This window comes from Maniola jurtina, chromosome 9 (genome assembly GCF_905333055.1).
Source record: "Maniola jurtina chromosome 9, ilManJurt1.1, whole genome shotgun sequence".
NCBI classification, from domain to species: Eukaryota; Metazoa; Arthropoda; class Insecta; order Lepidoptera; family Nymphalidae; genus Maniola; species Maniola jurtina.
This window is the reverse complement of record NC_060037.1, coordinates 5001379-5027222: the sequence shown is the minus strand read 5'-3', so window position 1 is coordinate 5027222 and position 25844 is coordinate 5001379. Positions and strand designations below refer to the sequence as shown.

At 35.1% G+C, this 25844-nt stretch overlaps 2 protein-coding genes across 5 annotated transcripts in view; one reads left to right on the top strand and one right to left on the bottom strand.

Annotated features, from left to right (window-relative positions):
• Nucleotides 1–8405, bottom strand: part of LOC123868295 (chitooligosaccharidolytic beta-N-acetylglucosaminidase) — a 35089-nt gene extending 26684 nt beyond the window's left edge. For 2 of the 4 annotated variants that reach the window (XM_045910749.1, XM_045910746.1), the window contains exon 1: nucleotides 7871–8405. The gene's annotated coding sequence lies outside the window, so the exon portion shown is untranslated. Of the gene's footprint in view, nucleotides 1–7862 lie in introns of all 4 variants that reach the window. The other 2 variants (XM_045910748.1, XM_045910747.1) reach the window with 2 other exon arrangements.
• Nucleotides 8406–16258: 7853 nt separating this feature from the next.
• On the top strand, nucleotides 16259–23969 carry LOC123868327 (MAPK regulated corepressor interacting protein 2). The gene is made up of 5 exons (XM_045910806.1): nucleotides 16259–16407; nucleotides 16498–16582; nucleotides 17559–17668; nucleotides 18910–18966; nucleotides 20480–23969. Exons 1-5 carry the CDS (start codon nucleotides 16356–16358, stop codon nucleotides 20623–20625), a joined length of 450 nt encoding a protein of 149 aa, XP_045766762.1. The 5' UTR covers nucleotides 16259–16355; the 3' UTR covers nucleotides 20626–23969.
• The last annotated feature ends 1875 nt before the right edge of the window (nucleotides 23970–25844 follow it).

Sequence of the window (25844 nt, the reverse complement as noted above, 5' to 3'; positions counted from 1 at the left end):
AACTTTTCGAAGCTATGTGTGTTTTAAGCAACAAGTGTAAATTAAAATTTATAACACCCCCGACAAGTGAAGGTTACAGTAACTAGAAAAGAGCTAATAACTTTTAAACGGCTGAACCGATTTTTTTGGATTATAGCTAAGAACACTCTCGATAAAGCCACCTTTCAAACAAAAAAAACTAAATTAAAATCGGTTCAATAGTCTAGGAGCTACGATGCCACAGACAGATACACAGATACACACGTCAAACTTATAACACCCCACTTTTTGGGTCGGGGGTTAATAAAATACCCCAATTACCTAAAATGTATTGTTTCTTGAATAGCTGGAATAACCCATCGCGAGCGCAGTGTTATCTGAGTATGTAGTAAATTAAATTATTTTATTTATCCTGTTTTGCAAAGCTATAGGTGAAGAGTACACTATAATATTATTTATTGGATATGTAGATGTGTTAAAATTATATTGGTTAAATAACCTTCTGGCATTTTAGGTCAGAGACTGCCACTTTATTATACAAAATAAGTTGTTTTTCCTAGTATAGATGATACTAGATTTCTGCTGGCGGGCTAGATTTAGGAATATTTTAATATAATTTATTTATATTTTCAACGTTAGCCTATAATTAGTTATCGTACTTAGTGCCCCTGCCGTCTGTACCTACTTAGTGTTTTTTTACATGAACTTAAGTAAATTATAGCTTAGGTGACATAAGTGTTGAGTTTGTCTTTTGTCTTTGTGATAAGCCCTAAATCAGAGAGCTCTCAGTTTGATCCTGAATCGACGATAATATGTCAAGTATTAGGCTATGGGTGCCGTGAATTCAAAAAAAGTAGGCGATTTATAGACTACCTAGACTCAAAAGGAACATTTGACGCCTGCCAGTGACGTCGAAGACTCGACGTTCTGTTACAAGTTCCCTGATTGTTGTGAACTATGCCTAAGTAAAGAACAAAGCTTAATTTTCCAGCGTTTACGCTGTTAACTACTATTTAATTGACGAGTACGTCAAACTTCTAGCAAATAGCGTGTACATAATTATTTTGTGCTCATATAATATTCAAGTTATCACTGCGCTGCGCTGTGCAGCGCATACGAATTACGATACGTCGCGTGCGCTAACGGGACGTTATCGCGATGATGTGCCATCGGAACTTCATACTGTGACGCTTCCGCACGCGATGTAACAAACATACAATCTGTTATGGAGAAAGAGCCTGTGAAGCCCAGACCTTCGTTATTTTATAAAACCCAAAAGTTTCTCTGCTCACTGTCTCCAAACAGGGAGGCCGGAGGAACGATCAGTGACTATGAAGTTTGGATCATCGTGGCTTTGGTAGAATAACAGGTAACATAGGTGTATTAAATCTTTCACCAAAGTATAAAGTGTATTTTGGACTTCGTCTGTGTCGGTGTTGGCTGGCGGGCGTGCTCTGCCTTTTTGGAGTGTTTTTTTTTTGTTGAAACTGACTGGAAAGCGCTCTAGGGGGGTGCCGTGCGTACGGGGTCCATGGTTGTATGGTTTAACTAACTTGTTACAAATAACTACAGACTTGACATTGGCTAATGTTTGTAAAGCCAGACGAGAGAGAGAAAAAAGTGTATTTTTTTCGGAATAGTGTTAGAAATCGCGTCATGTATTGCCAGACACTTACAACGGAATTCATAGTCAAGATAGGGGCTTGTTTAGAGGACAATTCAGATGACATAATTGTGTCATATTCAACCTCTAAAGAAGCCCCTATCTTGACTATGATTTCCAATATTAGTATTGAGGCAACCCTCTGCCAAACACCTGCTATCTGCCAAAGCCAGGATGATTCAAACTTCATAGTCGTATGATCTTTTTACCTGTGTTGGGGACAAGGTGCGTAGAATCTTTCAGTTATTTCCTACATTTTACCTAAATGTTGGAAATAACGAAGATCTGGCGCTCACGAGTTCATTACGACAAGGTTAGTACATCTCAACAACGTCGATACATTTCGAGCACCAGACGCGGATCCAGCCCTCAAAAAAGGTCGTGGGCCCGTCCAACCGAAAATCGGCCAAGGGCGAGTCGGATTATGAACTCGTTTATGATCGATATAGTGCATTCCTACAAAGGAGACATCAATAAAATATATGACTGACCAAGATTTTGTACAGTGTATACTGTATAGTTCCACGTGGGCAAAGCCGCGAGGCGAACACTAGTAAATTAATAAACCTGCAAAATGTTAGTTCTTTTTCAGGATTCATTGTTTTTTTATTTTATTATGGCATTGGATATAATATCATAAACATATCGACCTCAAATAGACCATGAAAGTGTAACATCACAAGTCTTATAGGGTTGTGCTTGTGGGCATGCCCAGCGTGCCCACAATGGATGGAGCACGCTTGTCGAGCACACCCCAACGGCCGACACTCCATACAAGCGAACTGATTAATTAAGTAATTACCTATCTAATCACTACTACCGGACTATGCCATGGATACCATGATTGTCTAGTGGTTAAATTTCTGCCTCCTATTCGGGAATTCAGAGGTTCGATCCTGGGATGCACCTCTAACTTTTCGAGGTAAACATTTTTGACATAATACATACAGGATTCATATAGGACAGTAGACATTATCTACTCACACTGCCAGTTATCTGCCTATATAATATGAGATTAGAGTAATCTATACTTAAACGAGAGATATCCAAACATCAAATATATTCTTATCTATCTTTTTTATTAGTACTTAAATTAATGTAGACCTAAGTATAAGTGCAGATATTTATAACGAATATTTTATATTTATTTCATTTCAAAGATCTAGGGTATGCAAAGATAAGTATCTACTTACATACAAAAAAAAAATAGACTTTCTAAAGCTTGGATATGGTCTAATTCTTGTCATAGAGAAGCGTCTTAATATTTTAAACGAATTATTTACGCTATGGTATTAAACAGGTTCATTGATTATTATTTTTATCATTTGTTTTGGCTGCTAATTGTAACATAATTAGTAGATATCACCAATTAAATGTGTTAGTTACAATTTATTCTCAACTTGCAAATTGGTTACGAAATGTAACAATCTATTCTTATAATGATCACTCACGATAGTTTAGACGTAACAAGTGTAAATTAAAAATTTTCAACACCCCCGACAAGTGAAGGTTACAGTAACTAGAAAAGAGCTGATAACTTTCAAACGGCTGAACCGATTTTCTTGGACTATTCCGCGCCTACGATCCAAAGTATCTGAGTTTTCCAAGACATCATTTACAAATAAATAATTATGTATATCTAGGCAACGTCCATCTTGACAGCTTGACATTTGTCAATTGACACTTGAATATTATGAACCTAAGTGTTATCTAACCTTCTTTTCTACAAGAAAACTAGAAAAGAGCTGATAACTTTTAAACGGCTGAACCAATTTTTTTGGATTATAGCTAAAAACACTTTCGATCAAGCCACCTTTCAAACAAAAAAAAGTAAATTAAAATCGGTTCATTTGTTTAGGCGCTACGATGCCACAGACAGATACACAGATACACAGATACACAGACACACAGATACACAGATACACACGTCAAACTTATAACACCCCTCTTTTTGGGTCGGGGGTTAAAAATAAAAAAAAAAAAGATTCCGATGAATTGAGAACCTCCTCCTTTTTTGGAAGTCGGTTAAAAATAGGTGAAATAGGTTACCGGTACAGTGATATTTTGACAATTTTGATTTGTTGGTCTTTCTTTTTATAACCCCCGACCCAAAAAGAGGGGTGTTATAAGTTTGACGTGTGTATCTGTGTATCTGTCTGTGGCTTCGTAGCTCCTAAAATAAAGAATTTATTTTTAATTTTACAGAGTTGCTTCCACTTTTAATTTTATTTGTACAAGTTGATTAACATACTTATCTCTAGTTCATTTTATATGTTTAAAATTTTAATTTTTAAACTTGAATTTAACTTTTGTTATCTAGTATTTCGTTTTATTATTTACCAATGTTATGTTCTTACACGTAATAATATTATTATTTGAATCCTAATCAGCTGTTCTCGTATATTGAACACTTTTTAGTATTCGACGTGGTTTATAAATGCGTTTTCAATAAATAAAAAATTACACGCACGAATTTCTTTACACTATACCCACTTAACTTTTTCAGTAGTTAAATTTTACAGCTCGATAAGTAACTGAATAAAATGTGTGCTGCGTCGCTTGCGTGTGACAGATAAACAAACACCAAGATGTTTCTATAATAATATGCGTATTCGATTGAATATGTGGCACCATAGATAGTGTAACCTAGTAATACCTACCTAGTTCATGCAATGATAAACTTTTCTTAGTCTATTTGAGTTAATTAAGAATATTTACAAACTATTATTTTTTTAATAGGCTAGATTATTAGTAGGTTACTTCAGCCATATTTTCGCTTCGAGTGAATACCTACTTGCCTACCTATTAATGCTCACCGTTGGGTGTTCATTAGTGGATAGGTAGAGTAGGTCAAAAGATTTTGCTCGGTCTATCGTGAGTAAGTATGTACTTATCAATTTATCTATAGGTTGCATTTATTTTTAACCCCCGACCCAAAAAGAGGGGTGTTATAAGTTTGACGTGTGTATCTGTGTATCTGTGTATCTGTGTATCTGTCTGTGGCCTCGTAGCGCCTAAACGAATGAACCGATTTTAATTTAGTTTTTTTTGTTTGAAAGGTGGCTTGATCGAGAGTGTTCTTAGCTATAATCCAAAAAAATTGGTTCAGCCGTTTGGAAGTTATCAGCTCTTTTCTGGTTTTCTTATTACTTTTATCCCAGGACCACCAGAGGTTACGTATTTTCTGACACAGGAAATATGTACGATTGAGTAGTGTTAGTAAGTACTAAGAAAGCATGCCTAGCCTACGTGCTAGCTTGCTTAGACGGCCAATTTTCAGGTATCTGATAATAATCAAGGTACATAAAACATTACTTACCTCACGTAAATTCGCCAAACTGATTTTTACGTATATTTTAGGCAATATCCTTAAAAATATGTCGCCAATACTCCCAGACACTTCCCGCGTCGGCCGTATTGCTTTGCAGACGCTTTAAAGCTCCCAAAATAAGTAATTACTTAACTGCACGTAAATTCTGATGCTCCATTTTTATATATGTCCACCAAACAACTATTTTAAAACCTTTTACAAGAAGACAGACCGATCCAGAGGGCCAATCATCCCCTAAATTCAATTTTAATGCCTCTGTGGGTTTGAGCGCGAGGGCATCATTATCTACGCGCATGAGACTGAGTAAGACATGTATTAGGATATATTGACTTCTCTCTCACTCTCTTATAGTTTACTTATGTCAATTAATTATTAATATTAAAAAAAATCTGCTAAAAATTAAAAAAATTGGAGAATTTACGTGAGGTAAGTAATGTTTTTATGTACCTTGATTACCTGATACCTGAAAATTGGCCATCTAAGCAAGCTAGCAGGTCTGTAGGCATGCGTTTTTAGTACATAGTAACACTACTCAATCGTCCACATTTCGTTCGTCAGAAAATACGTGACGGCTGGTGGCCCTGGGATCTTTCACTATTGTAACAGAGGTTCATAATATTATGTCAATTGGCAAATGTCAAGTTGTCAAGATGGACGTTGCCTAGATACATAATTATTTATTTGAAAATAATGTTTTGGAAAACTCCGATACTTTGGATCGTAGGCGCGGAGTTTCTAATTTATAAAATATTATAATCACAGTTAAACGAGAAAACATCAATTCAATTATAATATCCAACAGTCAACCAAAGGCCACGAACAATCAACCCAAACCCAAACCATAGTCAAACTATTTTTAGGGTTCAGTAGGTATCTGTAGAAAAAAAAAGATGTTGTAGGTAGCCTCGACTGTTGTAGTCGCGTAGGTGTGCATGGCACCATTAAATATCGTAGGAGGCGATGACCCTCCGCGCGGCTGAGGTTCCCGCATCGTAGTCGCTTTGTCGCGCAGGTTTGGATGATGCATTAGGCGCATCTTCTTTTTATTTTATCTGCTTGAACTCAGCTTATTTACTTTGACAAAATACGTTTAAAATTCATCATCATCAGGATCAACCCATCGCCGGCTCACTACTGAGCACAAGTCTCCTCTCAGAATGGAAAGCTACCACACTGGCCACGCACGTATTGGCACACCTCACGCACCTTTGAGGGAGCATTATGGCCAACTCTCAAGCATGCAGGTTTCCTGACGGTGTTTTCCTTCACCACTTCGTTGTCTGTCTGTGTGTCATCTTTCAAGAGAATCAAAACTTATAAATTGGGTACTTCCCGTTTACGTAGAATCATGAAAGGCAGGTAGCAATATCTTATAGCCCAAGCACTCTACTCCTGTGGCCCAAGTAAAGAGAAAAATCCGACAACTGAATTGTCATTACATAAAAAAAACTTGTACGGAACTCTTCATGTGTGAGGCAGACTCGCACTTGACCGGTTTTTGAAAGTTATGTCAAATAAAAATTTGACATGCAATAACAAACAAAATGAAATACACGCCACTTTATTCCTTATTTCATCGGGTGAAAGTCGATTTCAATTTAATCGTAGGTATATCTTGAAAAACGAACTATTATACGACTACGTAAAATGGGTACATTTTTAAAGCAATGACATGTTAGAAACAGATATTTCGTTTTGGTCGTGTTAAACTATGTGAGTCATTCAGATAATTCTTGATTTAGTGATGTTCGGTCAAAAATATTTCATGGAACGTATAATTAACATAACATTGATGTTACTTTTGAAGAGATATTAGTTGCCTTATTGGATTTATATTATTATAGAAATTGGGTTTTAGAATGGCACAAATAAACGGTAATTTACGAATAAAGTTTAAAAAGCGTGAAATAAAAATTAAATTAAAAATTTAAAAAACCCCCGACACATAAACCTCTAAAAAGTAAAAAATAATAGGTAAATATGTATGGGCCCTTTAAGAATAGTATAAATAGTAAAGTTTTATCCAAGCGCTCGTTGCGTCGGGGGACCGCTAAAGACTATTCTTTCTACAACAGATGACTTTCATAGTTTATCATAGGTAGCGGTCCCCTGGCGCAACGAACGCTTGGATAAAACTTTACTATTTATACTATTCTTAAAGGGCCCATACATATTTACCTATTATTTTTTACTTTTTAGAGGTTTATGTGTCGGGGGTTTTTTAAATTTTTAATTTAATTTTTATTATTTTTGAAATATAGCTTTTTTTAAATGAGACATTTTTTTTTTCTTCTCTCGTCTGGCTTTACACTGATTAGCCAATGTCAAGTGTGTAGTTATTTACAAGTTAGGAAAACTATTTGTATAAGTATGGACTTCGTCTGTGCTGGCGCCCACCGACATACACGCGGCGCCCCTTTAGAGCGCTTCTCAGTCAGTTCCTCGGTCAGTTCCACCACCGATAAACACCAGCGGGACACAAAAACCGGCCACTTCTAACAAAAAAACACTCCAAAAAGTCACAACACGCGCGCCAACAAACGCCACCACAGACAAAGTCCTAAATGAGACATAAGAGACTAACTTTTTGCATACGGAAGTAATTAATGGTCGCCAAACCGAACAGCAGTTTTGAGGCGACCATCTTTTAACGAGATAGTATAACTACGAAGTAAATCTAGGTAAACCCATACGGTCTACTAATTTATTTAACACAGTTTTTTTTCAAAGGCGATTTCAAACAACTTGCTGCTGGTATAATTAAAATTACACTTACGTACGAGTATTTAGTTACGTACTTAATGTATTTTTAATACTCTTGACATAAATTATTATTTTAGAACTCAACATTTTTTGTATCTTCAATGTTGCTATTAAATAAATACGTACCTACTTACTTTTCTTAGAAGCCTGAAGATTAAACCGTTGACTCTGCAAAATGATATCGCTTACATTCACTTATCTAGCACACAAGTCACACAACTATCACTTTCAATCGTAGGTACAATACCTACATGGCAAAATAAAACGATATCTTCGAATTACTATTTAGTATCACTCGGCTAACTCTATAATATATTTTTTCAATTTGATTTGGAAGCTAAGATTTATAACCTTGGCTCTACATAATTCAGCGGAGAAGGATTTGCTTTTATTTTGCTTCGCTCAAAACTCAACCGGACTGCACTTTTTGCCGTTTTATTTTTTATTCATACGAATAGGTAGGTACTTATTTGTTTTTTTTTCACACCCGATGTGTTCACGTCGCGGTTTGCGTGTTGTATGACCCGGTTGGAAGTTGGAATGGTTTTATGTAGTTTATTTTGTTGTTAATTTTGTTTTACAGTTTATCGCGGCATAATCGAAGATTTGCAGGCGCGCGCACGGGCGTAGGGCGCGAACGTTTCTGATTGGCGGCTAGGCTAGGACGAGTTGGCGGCAACTGCGCGTTTTGGCGGGAGATGATATTATTTTATTGTGTTGTTTAATGAATTCCGATCCAATCTACAAACAAAACCGTTGTCCGATGTTGTTTACGGAAGTAGCCATGCTTATTATTATTATGTAAAGTGTCAATACCAATAGGTATGCAGCATGCACTAGGCAGGTGTGTAAGGTAAATAGCTCAAGCCACCTCAGGCCCTTGGCTTCGCTAAATCTAAATATACTTATAAAAGGAAAAGCTGACTGACTGATCTATCAACGCACATCTCAAACTAAGTACTGAACGGATTCGGCATGCAGATATTATGACGTAGACATCCGCTAAGAAAGGATTTTTGAATCCTTTCTCTGAATTATATAATGTAGAGAAACAATCCTGAAGTTCGGAATGCGATAGTGTCCATACATAGTTCATTTTGGTATTTTCTTTTGAGCCTAAGAAAGAAACAGACAATTTAATAATAACAAAAATCAAAATATTATATTTGGAAAAAAAATATTTTAGGACCTCAAACCAAGACCAAGAAACACAGTGCGTAGGAACCTAGGTGCCTAATAAACCAGTTTGTGCTTTGAATCGCCGCATCTATATCTAGCACTAATTGCTCTTAAAAGGTTAATTAGTTGTGGCTACGGTCGCTTGTTGGAATTAAATCAACGACTCTTGCGACATTGCAGTCTGTCTGAAAACATCTGCGATAGTAGTTTATATATCTAACAACTTACCTAAGTATATAACATAAAAATAAATAACAAACAAGGAAAATCCTCCAACTTCGTCAACTACTTAAATCAGTTTGTATAGACCCAGCAAAATAATGCTAAGTTTTCATAACTTTTCCATTTCTCATAACTCTAACCATTTTCGATCACGAAATGGTCTTTATTTAGAAATAATAAATTTCTAATCGATTCCAACTAGGTAGATACCTACCTATCTACATATATACTGTACCTTCACTACAATATGCTTTTCAGCTTAGACTAAGTACTTCCAAAAATCAAAACACTAAATGAATCGGATCAGTAGTTTTCTGATATGAATTTTTCTGTCACTGCCAAATGAACTAGCAAATGAACAAAGAAAAATAAAATAAAAAGTACCTAGGTACTATCTTTATTTGAACTAAGTATTTTTCGCTTTCGTAATAATTCTTCTAACCTTATAGGTAAGCTTCTTATCTGTTTGAGACACATAGGTCTTCGTTCTAACAATTAATTAACAGTATATTTAATTTTATAATAGTACCTAGATGATAATATTATGTACCTAATAACAACGAGTTGTTAGATAGGTAGTTATGTAAATAATATCTACAACATTGACTGCAGAAAAGGTAACAGAAACGTGACTAAAAGCTTAGCGTTTTAACATTCCAACCAAAACGGAAAGCTCCTTGAATAGCTTTCTAAGAACCACAAATTAAGTCAGTCTCCGATTTAAAATAGGTTACCAATTTCGCTGCCTAAGTAAGAGCGAATGGCGAGTCATAAATAACGCTGTTTAGAATTCCATTAAAGATCGAATTGATGTTTGTACTCTTGGTACCTATTTGAGTAAAGTTCGATTTTATTAATAGGAGAATACACGAATAGCCCTTCAGCTTCTTGACGTCAATCGCGACGAAGCCAAGACTACTCCTACAGAATATGGCCCAAGAGTCCGTAGTAAATGTTGTGGAGGTGCTTGGTTTTGAAGAGCTGAAAGTTTGTATGATACTTGGAGGATATGTTACATAATGATGGTTCTTCTCGGTAGGAACGGCATTCCAAACCAGTGGTAGATTATTTTGACGATTCAAAAGCACTTGTAAAAGTTTATTTGAATAATATATTCTATTCTATTTTTTTAAATAATAATTTAATGGTACGATAGTAATTATTCTTCTGCGTTGCCTGAGTAGGCACAGCAAACTTAAATCTACCAGCTGGGATCCTGTCCTGTTTGACGTTTGTAATCGCCTCTAAATTAGCTGACTGATGCTGTCACTATTGAGTAAATTGCATTGTCATTTTATTACATACCAACTAAATATAGTAAGTTAAATCACTTGATACTATGTACATAATAAATTTTTTTTTATAAAATAAAATCCTTTTTGCATTTTTTTAAGTCTCATAACAATATCTAATATTTAGTGGTTCGACTAGCATAAATAGCATATACAGGTACGAGATTTGCCATATACACAACAACAAAAAACACATAATGTACACAATATAGAAGAACCGCCTTACAAACTTTTATCTATCACTTGTTATTTATCAAGCACAACTTCAAAATGTCCTACCGGCTCTCACGCCGCTGTAGTTTATATGGGCCACCACTTCGGGCCGGTTTCAAAACGATGTCATACAATGGTTTAAAAATAATATTCATATATTATTTAAAAATTAGGCGCTTCCTTGTTTCCGTGTTACAAAAACAACAAAGAAATAGTAATATATTTTGAGTGGCTAAGAAATAGACCGTGTAGGAGTAAACAGTATAAGTTAAGGACTGCCTGTCTGACTGATTTATCAACGCACAGCTAAAACCGAACGAAGTAGCGGGCATAAACATGTTGATAAATATTTTAGGTAGGTAAGTACATAGCTGTGCTAAAAAATAGAAGTGGTTGTAAAGGAAGTTGTTAGATTCTTATACATTACCTTTATTTCAAAGTTTCAGGCGAAGCTAATATAAAACGTGTAAAAACACTGAAACTCACAATACGTTTAAAAGTAACAAACTAATATTAAGTATATTAGAATTCCTCCCTTTTATAAAAGTAGAAGTTTATCAAAATAAAGATAACTAATCTAGATGCGTAAATTACTGACCTATTTCCTATCAAACAAATAAACGATTGAAAAACATGATTCTTTAAACGAAACTCTTGTAAAATTATAAGAACATAACAAGACAATAATTGATAAATAAATAATTTATCGGATAGGAAATTACTAATACAAATTCCTAGATCTACATATAACATCCATCCATACTTAATATTACAAATGCGAAAGTGTGTTGCTGTCTGTCTGTCTGCAAGCTTTCCACGACCCAATAATTCAACCATTTTTGATGAAATTTGATATAACTCGTACCTATCTATACAATATACTCTTACAATTTGTATTTAATATGTACAAGTGTAAATTAAAAATTTATAACACCCCCGACAAGTGAAGGTTACAGTAACTAGAAAAGAGCTGATAATTTTCAAACGGCTGAACCGATTTTCTTGGATTATAGCTAAGAACACTCTCGATCAAGCCACCTTTCAAACAAAAAAAAACTAAATTAAAATCGTTTCATTAGTTTAGGAGCTACGATGCCACGGACAGATACACAGATACACACGTCAAACTTATATCACCCCTCTTTTTGGGTCGGGGGTTAATAAAGATTTGGCTTCGAGCTTTAATATGACATTTTATAGCTATTCTGAAAGTAAAAGAAAAATAAAAAAATTGAAAGGCGGTATTTAAGTTATCTCTTTCCTTTTCTATTTAGAAAAGTGAGCTTTAAAATTTATACGCCTTTACTATCACAGACAACACGGCTAATAGTAGACCGTTATATTGTAGACTTTACTAACAAAGAGCATTGTTGATACTTGGCTCACTATCCGAGCTTTGATCTCTCAGCAAATCCCGTTAGCTGGCCTGTGCCTACCTACTCGACATGGGAGCTATCGTGGTGTGAATCAGCCATTATATCTCAGCCCAATGCGCCTACGCATCACTCTCTAGTCTTTGTTTTTAACCTCCGACCAAAAAAGAGAGGTGTTATAAGTTTGACTTATGCATCTGTGTGTTTGTGTATATTTCTGTGGCATCGTAGCTCCTAAACGAATGAACCGATTTCGATTTAGTTTTTTTTTGTTTGAAAGATGGCTTGATCGAGCGTTCTTAGCTATAATCCAAGAAAATCTGTTCAGCCGTTTGAAGATTATCAGCTCTTTTCTAGTTTTCTTTTTAGACCGGTTCCGGTCCGGTAGAGTATCCAGCCAAATTCTAATAAGGTGATACACTGGCATGTGTCTAATGTGTAATTTGAAAAAACATCAGGCGTGCAGATTTCCTCACGATGTTTTCCTTCACCGTTAAAGCATGCGATATTTAATTTTTTTGGTCCGGTCTTTAGCATCCTCAAATTTCAGTTTACTAGCTCTCATGTCGCCCAGCCAACCGGTGTTTCCTAGGTGGAAGAAAAAGATGTCCGTAGAAAAAAGATAATAGGATACTGTGCGGAAAGATTGAATGCATAAAAAATTAATTGAATGGAAAAGCCACTGAAAAAATCAATTGTTAATTTGTCGTAAGCACCTAGTTAAGTAGTCATTTATCTTTTTATTTTACTATCCCAATAAAAAAGTATAGGGATGCAAATTTCAGTCCCCGCCAATTACAATAATGAGACCAAACAAAAGAAGTGTTAATAGGCACCTTCTAAGCAGGCACGCGCCACCTTAGGCTATATCATCACATAATACTACAATTACTGCTATACTACTATTTGGCGTGAATGCAGTCAAGCGGAAACCTAAATTTAAAAGAAAATAGAAAATTTAAGCAGGTACCATAATATTTCGTTCCTTATTATAAGTACAGTTAAATAATAGCTGATTGAATATTCACTGTTTTTCATTGAAGAGAGGACTTCCTGAGTCCTGACCCATTGGTCTCATTGTGAAGTCCCAAGTCCGATTCCCGACAGCGGCAATTTGGAAATTTAAATTTGGAATTTGAATTTTTATGTCAGGATCCTCATTCTCCGTAGTAGCTAAATACCTAGGTAGTTTCTACTAGTAGTGCCAAAGTAGGTAGGTGCTATTTACAATGTGTAACAAGGAAAATAAGTAACTACATAATGTAACAATATTAAAAACAAACGTATCGTCGCATTGGAAGCGACAATACGGATTGCGAGACTTTCGCTATTGTTAGCTGATTGTCATTCACTTTCACCTAACGGGCGTTTCCAGTGATTAAGGAGGGTATTCACTATGTTGCGTTCTGACTGCGCACCGCGACTCTGCAACTGTTCTAATGGAGACAGTACTGCTACAAGAAGCTAGCTGCCTCAAGAGCGCTCGTTACGGACTGCGGCATCGTTGCACGCTCCAGCCTACTGATTCGCTAACTTAGATTCAAACCCCTATTTTACTCCCTTAGGGGGTAAATAATTTTCAAAAATCTCTTCTTAGCGGATGTCTACGTTCTTAGCTATGTGCATGCCCAGCCCGATTTGAAGTTTGAGCTGTGCGTTGCTAGATCAGTCAGTCAGTCAATCAGCTTTTCCTTTTATACATTTAGATAATGAAGGACTTCTACAAAAAACATTTTGGTATCACTCAATGAAGCAACAATGTAGAACCAACCAATCTATTAAAAGTATGCTTCTGAAAAAAGGTTATTATACAATCGAAGATTATCTAAATGACAAAAGGCTTGGATTTGACTCGCTCCAGCAATACACGGCGCTGCAATTGCTTGTATACAGTATGGCATATTATTGTAAATTGAATATGTACTTGAAAAGAGCAACCGCCGAGTTTCTTGCTGGTTCTTCTGGGTAGGAACGGCATTCCGAACCAGTGGTAGATTATTTTGACGATTCAAAAGCACTTGTAAAAGTTTTATTGAATAAAAACATTTTGAATTTGAATTTGTCAAATGAGCTCGGTTCATTCATCACTAAACACTGAGTTAGCGAATCAGCCCCAACGTATCCATTACTGGAGCAGTTGCAGATGCCCGGAGCGCAGTAGAAGTGCTCATAGTGGATCCGCACCTTTACATACAGTTCCTAGTGTGTCCAAACTTCGCTTATTTGCGATTCATGATATTGTACCTTGGTACCTACTGTGAATGTCAGCTGCGTGTAAAAAAGCCTATCTACCTACCTAGTTAATCCGTGAATTCCGTTTTCCGTGACTCTTTTTTGTGGATATTGTTTGCCCATTTGTAGAGCAAACTAGGTTATCTAAGTACTTACCCATCTACCAAAGCGGCAGGGATTGTCAAAAGCAAAACCACTAACAACAAGTGTAAATTAAAAATTTATAGCACCCCCGACAAGTGAAGGTTACAGTAACTAGAAAAGAGCTGATAACTTTCAAACAGCTGAACCGATTTTCTCAGTATAATCTAAGAACACTCTCGATCAAGCCACCTTTCAAACAAAAAAAAACTGAATTAAAATCGGTTCATTCGTTTAGGCGCTACGATGCCACAGACAGATACACAGATACACACGTCAAATTATAACACCCCTCTTTTTGGGTCGGGGGTTAAAAATGACTAAAGTTAATCTACTTGCTTGTTAAGTGTCATAATTTTTTTTTGATTTTTCTGCAAACTTATTCTGGGAAAACCCTGTAAACTTTACCCTAAAACCAAAAATAATGAAATGGATGATCCATGATACAGCCATAGCGATAGTGGCTTTCTTTTAACCGCTCAATTTGAATTTACTACAGAAGTTTCAAAGACTAGTTACCACCCTATCGGCAAATCTGTGCCGCTAAGCGATTTAGCATGCGGTACGAATTACAATGCAGCGTAGAAACCGATCAAGGGTATGGATTTAATGAAACTACCCTACCGCTTTCAAGAGACCGCTTTCATCTTAGACTGCATCATCACTTACCATCAGGTGAAATCGCAGTCAATGATTAACTTGTATAAGAATAAAATCGGTTATGTGCGAGTCGGACTTGCACACGAAGGGTTCCGTAATTTTTTTTTTTTCATGGCAGCCCTGTGGAAAGAGGATAGATACACATTTTGTGAAAATTTCAATTCTCTACCTACTCATATTACGGTTCACAAGATACAGCCCGCTAACTGACAGACGGGCGGATAGACGGACAGCGAAGGCTTAGTAATAGAGCCCCATTGGCACCTATCGGGCACAAAACCCTAAAAATTAAAATGACACGTCGGTCTATTTGCGTTAATTAATTATTATTATTATTAGCCCAGTTTAATAACTGAAACGCCTGCAATATAATAATAGCAATGAAGACTTGAATCTCTTGTAGCTGCCAATTCGCACTTTGCCAGCGTGGTGGACTATGGCCAACGCTTCTCATGAGAGAGAGAGAGAGACTTTATAATATTGCAAATTACAATTAATTGTTCAAAAAACGAAAATAATATTCTTTTCATTTCTGAACTTATTTCCTGGTTCCAAGATATTGTTGAACCACTAAATAAGTTCAAAATCCTAAATATTAATATTTGATACGGTCTATAACAGGTTTATTAATCGTCCTTTTACTACCTAAAAACGGATTTAAAAACAAACAGAAATAAAATCTCGATTCAATTTTATTTTATAGCGCGGAAAGAAAATCTCGAAAATGCTCGACCTTGAATCCATAGACTAATAATAATCTATGGCATAGATGGTCAGACGTCAGTCTCAATATTTTGCAGCGTTGCCAGAAGGGTACGAAATGTACCCATAATGTACCTATTTACGATAGCTACTTTTTGGGTCTTGTTCGTATCCTTGGTCATAGTTTAGTATCTTTTCAAAGAAACTTAAATCAAACCGTCAATTTGTCTTATAAGACTTTTTTGACACTTTGAAAATTCAATAAGGCAATACCCTATTCAACTTTGTATCCACAGATCAAAATTCAGTAACTATAATGTTTTTTTTTTTACAATTTTTTTACTTAAAAGTCAGGCGGAGACTGGGGCAGCAGCGTCGTACCTTTCTATGGCTTTTTGTATTTTTTTTTCTGGGTGTCGTTAGTAGGATTTGCCACATATCATCTGGCAATGTTGGTCCTTTGCCTTTGTCATATTTGTCAATGGTGAATGTCGTAAATGTACTGTCAATCAATCAATGTCAAAGTGGCACATTTTTATGCTCGGTGGTTTCATTCATTACTGTGGATTTTAGTTAATATTTTATTCGTGTTACAAAATTTTAAAATGTATACAGTCTCTAAAGGACCTAGCAAGATTGTCGCGAAAACTCGAAGAGGTGATTTTTATCAAAAAAAAACATTGAATTTTTTCATATTACACAATGTAACCTGAAGCATTCCTAAGTGTGGAATATTTTCGATTCCAGGTCTCTCACAGAATCTAGAAAGGTTAGACAGCCGTAAAGACTACAACAGGAAATCCTCAGAATCCGATAATGGAGAAATAATCAGGTAAGTTGAAATTAAGCATTATGATGCAATGAGGGCTGTATCAAATAAGTTTCATCACTGATTTTACATAACCTCCGACCAGAGGTCGGGATGGCGGCGGAGCTCTCAAATATAACAAACATCCGGTTTGAAACGCATTAACAAACACTTGCTGAATGCTAGTGTACTTAGTACAATTTATGTCACTTCATACTAAGTCCATTACTATTATAAATGCGAAAGTGTGTCTGTCTGTCGGCTGAATCGATCTTAATGAAATTCGTCACAGAAACAGCTTAAATTTTGGAGATAAACTTGGGATACGTTTATCCTGAAAAATCTGCGTTACTGTTGGATTAAAAAAAAACTCAAATTCACACAATCAAGCTAGCTATCAGCTAGTCAAGTACTGTTAACTCTGAAACGAATTTCAAGTAATTAACTATTCTTCTTTCAAAATAGAGTGTCAAGGTTTAAAATAAAGTTAAATAAATTTGATAGGTCTCAACTTTCAATTGAATACCATCTCTCTCCACAGAGAGCTTTATGAAAGGGATTGAAATACATTAAGTATCTGTGATTTATTTGAGATTACAGAATGTGTACAAGAAACAACAGTAACAGCCACACTGTATTTGACTATTTTATTTGCAACAAGTGATATGAGTTTGCTGAAAGGTAAAGAAAGAAAGAAAGTAAACACATTTATACATTTATTGGTTGCTGGTGTCACAGATAAAAACAAAGCATACAAATGTAACATTTTTATGCTTTGTTTTTATCTGTGACATCACTCCAAGGGGGCATAATGCCTTGCATCATGCACTTAAAATGCAGGACACTGATTTAGGTAGTGTTTCAGTCTTCAGCAGTCAGTTAGAGCCTGCATTTGAATCTGTGAATGACAACCAAAATTAGGCTAAACTCATAGTAGAGCCATAAAACATAAAGTCAAATAGTCTATAATGTAATGTTATTTCAATTTGACTGTTTTCAGCATGCCCAAACCAGTATTTCATTCCAATGGTAAAAAGACAGTGCACCAAAGAATACAACACAATGTGATAACACCAGAACATGAAGAAATAATTAGATACATAAGTGAAAGTAAGTAATAATCTCAGTTTTTTTCTTTCTCTCACTCACTACCTGCAATCATTCCTCAGACTATGAACAGATTTGGGATTCATAATTTAGACTACACATCCAGAATGTAACATCCCTTAAAGATGAAGTATAAGTATAGTGTATTACAGTCAATTTTGTCCTCTTAAGATGGAACATGATATCACTGGCATCCAGAAGTTGGATGGCCAAGCTATATACAAATACTATGCAACAAAAGGGCTAAGCTATAAAAAGAAACACTTAGCTTTAGTTTGAAGTTAACATAAATAATTGACAATATTAAGTACATTATCTTCATACAAATTCCTCAATTGACTCCTCTTTTTTAGCAATATTAAAAAGAAAAAGATGCACATATACGCCAAGATGCCATTGTTTTACTAAAAATAGTTCAATGGTTATTTGAATCTATATTGTCTAGGATTTCAGCCTGCCACTTTAAACCATTGAATTACTGGGGTTACAAATTTATTATATCATGTTAGCAATGGAGATCATCTTAGCTATGAAGGGCAACCAGTATTGTATTACATGTAAATGAACCATACACATAAATGACTTATTGACTTTGGGTTTCATAAGTCATGAACGTTTCATAAGTTATGATGAATAGGTAGAGAGTTGAAATTTTTAGATAATGTGTTCTATTGCCTCTATAACAACAAATAAAAATTTCAAAATGCATAAAAATTGAAAAAAAAAATAGTTATTTCTTGTACGATAGTACGGAACCCTTCGTGTGTGAGTCCGACTCGCACTTGACTGGTCTTCTATTGGATAGTAAATTGGTAACTGAAGTACTTCTCTTGTGATTTTTATAGTTCACTAATCACTTACTGTATCAACCTCATTGGGAACTGGTTTGGTCTTAAGTTTTATTTATTTTTTGTTAACTATTGTAACCTGTAATACTGTTTGTTTAAAAAAAAACCGGCCAAGTGGGAGTCCGACTCGCGCACTGAGGGTTCTGTACTCGGGTATTTTTCCAACATGACGTATATGTTGACGGACGGATAGACAGACAGACAGACAGATAACAAAGGGATCCTATAAGAGTTCCGTTTTTCCTTTTGAGGTACGGAACCCTGTAAATAATGAGATCTTCCCCCTTTTTTGGAGTTTTTCCCCCTTAATTTTGAGGTTCAGAACCCTAAATATCAAATCCAACTTCCAAAATACCTAAGCTAAATAATAATAATTGTATTATTTATTCATTGCAGCTTGGACACAAACAGCAAATGGAGACAGTGAGCCTTCAACACCTACAAGTACAATTGGTAAGGTTTATCTATTTAATCCATACTAATATTATAAATACGAAAGTGTGTCTGTCAGTCTGTCTGCTAGCTTTTTACGGCCCATTTGTTTGTTGGTTTGTCGTTCAATCACGTCGCAACGGGACAACGGATTGATGTGATTTTTGGCATGGGTATAGTTAAAGACATGGAGAGTGACAGGCTACTTTTTAACCCACAATATCAAAGAGTTCCCACAGCATTTTTTTAAAACCTAAATCCACGCAAACAAAGTCGCGGGCATCATCTAGTAATATTATAAATGCGAAAGTATATCAGTTTGTTATCTTCTCACAGCCCATCCGTTAAGCCAATTTTGATAGTTAGGTATCCCGGGAAATCAAATTGGTCCAGCAGGGTTTTTAAAAACCTAAATCCACGCGAACAAAGTCGCGGGTATGCAGTTTATATGTATTTCTATTTAGAATAATTCCCATTTCAAATATTTATTTGTATTTGATATACTTTGCGTTCTATTAATAAGTGCAAACTTGTTGCCAATGTCATAACAAAGATTGTATTAGGTGATAAGGGAACGTTGGATGCAAGATTGTTGCAACTTGCATGTTAATGATCAATCACCTATGTCAGTATTTTCATTACCAACGTGATATTCCCTATACATATACTACTAACAATACTACACATAATACATACATATACTGTACTAACATAAGTACAAATATTTAAAGAAAATATTCTTTAGAGAAGAAATAACAGTAGTGATATGGTTAAGACATTGGCCTCCTGTTCAAGAGGTCAGGAGTTCGATACTAGGCACGCACGTGTAACTTTTCGGAGCTATGCGCGTTTGTCTGCCACGCTGGCCCAGTGCGGATTGGCAGATTTCACACAGTTTTGAGAACATTATGTAGAACTATCTGGCATGCAAGTTTCCTCACGATGTTTTCCTTCACCATGATAGCAAGCAATATTTAATTGCTTAAAAGGCACATAGCGTCAAAAAAGCTAAAGGTGCGTGTCCGGGATCGAATCCCCGACGTCTCAAATAGAAGGTCAACCTCTTGACGACTAGGCTATCGTCGCTCCTCTTACCCACTAGGCTATACCACCACTTTCGTCCACGAAAGAATAAACTTTTCGTGGTACCAGTTCATCGTACTGTTGCTCGATCTATGGCACCGATACCGCGTTCATTGGCTTCCTTCAACGCGCTCTCGGATATAAATGATCAATGGGATCCATTCAATGACGGGTGGGCATCGTTGGTTCAGGAGTTACTGAGGTACGCGGAGGGCATTGAGTGAACAGGATCATTCAGTGCTCTCAGCGTATACATTCATTCAAAATTTAAAATCTTTTATTGTATCATATTTTGTTCTATCTTTACCTTTTATTTTTCTTTTTCTTTTTGTATTTGTATAATAATTAATCATCTAGTTCGTGTAAGTGGCTCTGCCGTTCAATTAGATGTAAATAAATAAATAAATAAATAAATACCAGCTCCTCTTAACATTTTTTACAAACTCATCAGGGTCAGGCAGTTCGTCCCCCGCACCACCTTCCAGCCTGTACTACCAGGACGACGCGCCCGGCGCCGTGTTGCGCGACTTCAAGCCCTTCGACCTCGAGACCTGGTGGGGCAAGCGACTCTTCCAGAACATCACCAGCTCGCTCTGAACACCACGGCGCCAAGCGAACAGAGAGGGAACATGAACCGTTTCGGTAGCGTAAGTCACAATCAATTGCAGTTTACTAAATTTTATATACAATTTTAACTTACAAGTAAATGTGCTTGTTCGGTTGTGTCAATCTCTAAGGCACCATAGTCTGGCCGTACCACCAAATTCGATACAACTAAGTCCCGGTCACATTAACGGCCAACAACGCGATGTTCAATGGCGTTTCACGTTAAACGCAGATGTAGCCACGATCAACGTACAACGGCATTCACAATGCCGTTTGGCGTTAGACGACTTTAACTCCAATTCAATTGACATTAGATGTTAACTGTTCAAGTGAGGCCACTCAGTTTAACGCGTTGATTATGCGATAATTATGGCGTTATTGGGCATTGACGTTAGTTAACCTTAATGTAGCCGCAAGATTATAGACCAATATCCACTATCGCCAAAGTTAAGTAGATCAGACTCGTTGCGAATCCCTCGCCCGTAGTAATGGCGCCTAAACTAAATTGACAGATCTAAAATTAGTGATATTCTGACGTTTTTCTATCATGGTTTCCATTTTCTAGTTTATCTGAAAGAGATTGCTTCTTAACGATAAGGCTGGCTATTGTACAATATTTTTTCAATATACTGCTGTACAGTAAAGAGTAATTTCATTTCATATCCTTTTCACAATGTAGGTACTGTGCTGCAAGGATAGCATTGGATACTTTTAGAACTGTCGATTTAATTTAATTCGATCGATGTCTAAACTGACAAGTCTTAAAAATAGAGCTATCCTTTTCACAATGTACTGTGCGGAAAAGGATAGCATTGGATATTTTTAGAACTCTCAATTTAGTTCAGTGTAAAGGTTGTATACAGCCAAATTAGCACTCAAAAAATGTATTTTTGTGATGCTGTTTTTATCCATGTGACATTAAATGTTATGTAAATGTTTCATAGTCATTGGCATATCAAAATATGTAAAAACCCTTATTTTTTTTGTGAAATATCCAAGCCTTGCAAGTTGAGACTATTGGCAAATTTATTCCTGCCCTTAAGGTGTCTGTCCATCGGCGCAGAGAGGAGAGGAGCGGAGCAAAGATGTATTCACTCGACCAATCCGATTTATTTTTAAGAGATGATGTCGTAATTTTTCAAGTCCTCTAATAAAAATCTGGGATTGTTAAACACATCTCTGGCCATCTCCGCTTTGGTGAATACCAGGCCTAAACCAGATCAATCAGATTATTGATAGACTTGACAATTTAATCATGCTATTCCTCAAAAATCTGATTAGTTGACTGAACACATCCGCTCTGCTCTGGCTCGTTTTAGTTGACAGATACCTTTATGCCAGAACAAACTTATATATATCAGATGCTTTAGGGCTTAAAATTTATATTTTTTAACATAGAAGTATAAAAAAAATTTAGTAATCTACAGCTGATTGTGGATCTCAGTAGGTAACACCTTTAAAATAAGAAAAAATATTTCCAAAGCTCAATAATTATATTCGCAACTGGCTTTGCATTGTTGTTCGAACCAATATTCTTTAAGATATGTTGCATTGTATGAATGTTATTTTTTTTTTTCATGAAATAGTTCCATTTTTTTAAAGTTACAGCTTTTAAAGTATTGAATCACATGAATTTTATGCCAAAGAGTTTTAATGAAAAAAAACAATCAGTTTATTTGACTGCCATATTATGCTTGAATATAACAATTATATTACTATTATTATAATATAACTATTGTTATTTAAACATACAAATATTATATTTATAATCAATTATGTACGCCTTGTACGATTTTTTTTCTTGTGAGCTAATTCCAACATGCCTTATAATTGTATACCTTGTTGTATAATATATCTATAGATATAAAATGTTTTTGTATTCAAAGCAATACTGAAATGTTTTTGTGTAAAAAAGCCATGTATTTTACACCTGAATGTTTACTTAGAAATTTCTAAAATAACGCTTGATAAGATTTTTATGTAAATTAATAGATTTTTTTTCAATGAAATTTTATTTCAAATTTAATTAAACGTATCGCTGATATTTTGTTCTATATAAACCGATGTATGAAAGTGCTAACTCCGCGGATTAGGCCCGGTATCCACCAAAGCGGAGATAATCTAAGATGTGTTTAGCAAAACAATGAGATTATTTAACAGTTGGCGCTATAATTTTTGCTGATGATTTTCACGCCAGCTGATTTGCTGAACACATGTCCGCTCCACTCCGCTTAAGTGGATATGGAGCCTTATATTGGAATAAATGAATCGAGAAATAGTACGTGTATATTTTAAAATTTCTAAGTAAATAAAATCTCTTAATAATACGTTTTCATCACAGTTTTTTCTTATACAAATATCTTTACAGCTGTTAACAATGTCAGTATTTTTAATCATGACTGTGTTTCTAGCTTATATGCAGTGAATAAATTATTAATAGCACAGACAGGTAAAATTGTTAGACGGAGCCCTGACGAATGAACTTATTCTAATAAGTGAAGCCAAAGAGAGCCTGGAGTGTGTCCTTTTGCGCCAAAAACTGGTTTCGAAATTGTAACATTTTGTAGTCGTTTTACACCTGTTATATTCATGTAAAAGTCATGATTTTACAGAAAATATTTTACGTTTTCTACGAAAACTATAAGTCGCGATAAAAATATTGGTAAAAAATGTAGGGTCATTTTATAAGTAATCATGAAAAATGCATAGTGAATGTCAAGACATCCGGGCATCCATATTCCATAGAAATTGATAAATCCAACGCCAACCCCAGTTTGTAAATTGTTTATTTAAAAACTTTATACTCAATGCAAATCGCGCACAGGCAATTAGGAAAGTCACTTTGTAGAAAGCGGCTTCTTCGGGCCCTTTACCGTCTACCTGTTTCCTTTAGTCTGAGATGAAATTGTTAAATGATCTTTTAATTATTGTTATGTTTTAACTGCTTCTAGTGCTTGAAGCGTGTAAATGTCTTCCATATTGATCGGATAATTTTATACGAATCTTTGGAATATTGGTTTTATGTTCCATTTGTTTTGGCTGTTTTCATAATGACATGGTTTATTTATCTATGTATTAGTCTATGTCAGTACGATATCTGTTTTATGAATATGGAATCGACTTCAAGTTCTGTCGGTGTATGTCCGACTTATAGTTTCGATCATGTGCGTTCTAAGTCGAAATGTCGCTGCGCAATATGAGCTGTAGCTCATATTGCTCATATTGTAGCTCAATTTGTCGGGCATACACCGACACACGAACGGATATGAAAATTAAAATCAGGTTAATTATTATTATTGTTTAAAATTACCATGAGTTCCACTCACAACAATTTCTTTTATTCATAGTAGTTTAACAATAAAAATTTCCATTTTTCTACGGAATTTCTTAGGAAGACATGTTTAGAGAGATAGCTAATTTTGTTTATTACTTATCCTCTGTACCTAGTTTAAAAGCCCCGATTATTTTGTATTAGGTATACAAAAGAAATTATCCTCTGTTTGTATGGTTACTCGAAAATTTAAGATTAAAATGAATATTTTAGCAGGCAGCATGCAAGAAAACATAGTTTTGGCGTAAGACGATAAAGACTATGCGAACCTGTACAAAGTATACATAAAGGGTGTAATCAGAACGCTAGCAAAAACGAAGACAGTACTGATGATTACTGATAAGATACCATAAAAAATTACGTTTTTTTTTAAATCCTGTATTTTTATAAAGTTCACAATATATTGTAAATAAAACATCTGACTGACGCTAGAGGTCAACGAACGTTCCGCAAACAGGCCACTCGAAGTCAATGCTACGTCGTAGGTGGGGCATTGATCAGAGTTTTGCACGCTATACAATGCGGGTTTGAAAAATACAAATCACTAAAACTACAAGATAAGGCAAATGATTATTGGCAGTGGATTGTGTTAAGGTAGTATAATAATATCGCTAAGTTTTTGTTACTCGCGTTCTTTTTACACCCTGTATAGTATGCTGCATAGTATAGGAAGACCCTCACAGATAAAAGAATACAGTTCCATCCACGTTGGTAACAATTTTTTCGTAACCAGCTACAAAATAAGATTAATACTTAATTAGTCTATTTGTAACTGGTTACTAATCAAAGGTAATCGGGTTTGTAACTGACTAATAAAAACTGGTTTTTATTTGGCAATAATATGACGAATCGTCGTCTGCGCTAGTTCTTATTGCCTTATTGTCTTTACTAAATATTTGTATACAGTGTATGAAACTAGAGAATAATGCAAATGGCTACCACATTTCTTGACGATGGAATCAGTACCTATCTACATTGAAATGATTTTTACTTGTGATGCGTATATTTTATACTAAAAATACGATTAATAAACTGAACTGTTTTATAATGTTAACGTATTAATATTACGACTTTTCAATCATTTACTTGAATGGCCTTTTTAAAAGAATTTAAATAATGTTTAATTACAATTAATTTCGAAAAGATAATAATTTTGGTGTAGGTAAGTATTATTTCATGAATGTTACAGCCTTTACTGAAAAAAAAAAAACCTATTGTCAATATAATTTTGTATCTCAATATTAATAAGTATGTAACAAATCGAATGAAAATGTAGTAAGATGATAAAATTACCCAGTTTTAGGTTTTGTTAAAGAACATTCTATCTTATAGTACCATAGGTATATTATGTTAGTTCAAAATGAAAGCATGTGAAAATGAGCACCGATGTAGAAATATTTGTTATCCTTTTAGACGGAATATGAATTGTGTAGTGACATAGAATATTTTTAGACTGATTTAGTTGATAAAAGTTATGCTTTTTGTTGTAGTTGAATAAACCACCTGACAAAGTTATAAATGTAGTTTTTTTTACTCGTAGCTCCTGATGTGAATCAAACGAGTACATGATGGGAACTGACTTTATTATATGTATTTTCATAATACCCACTTCTATGAACAATTATTACAACATCTTTCCCCTTATTTTTATAAAGTTAAGAACACAATATATTCTTACAATATTATTAATTGATCAATAGAGAAACTTAAGACTGAAATTAGGTATACATTAATATACGTAATCCAATTTAACATTAAGTAAATTATTATTTAATTACATTCACCGATGCCACCATGATGTGAATCAAACGAGTACATGATGGGAACTGACTTTATTTATTTTCATAATACCCACTTCTATGAACAATTATTACAACAG

Excerpts from the sequence above, each read along its gene's own strand:
- LOC123868327 (XM_045910806.1), top strand. The coding sequence starts at position 16,356 with ATGTATACAGTCTCTAAAGGACCTAGCAAGATTGTCGCGAAAACTCGA. Across the intron at positions 16,408-16,497 it reads TGTCGCGAAAACTCGAAGAG|GTCTCTCACAGAATCTAGAA; the intron begins GTGATTTTTATC and ends TTTCGATTCCAG. Across the intron at positions 18,967-20,479 it reads AACACCTACAAGTACAATTG|GGTCAGGCAGTTCGTCCCCC; the intron begins GTAAGGTTTATC and ends CAAACTCATCAG.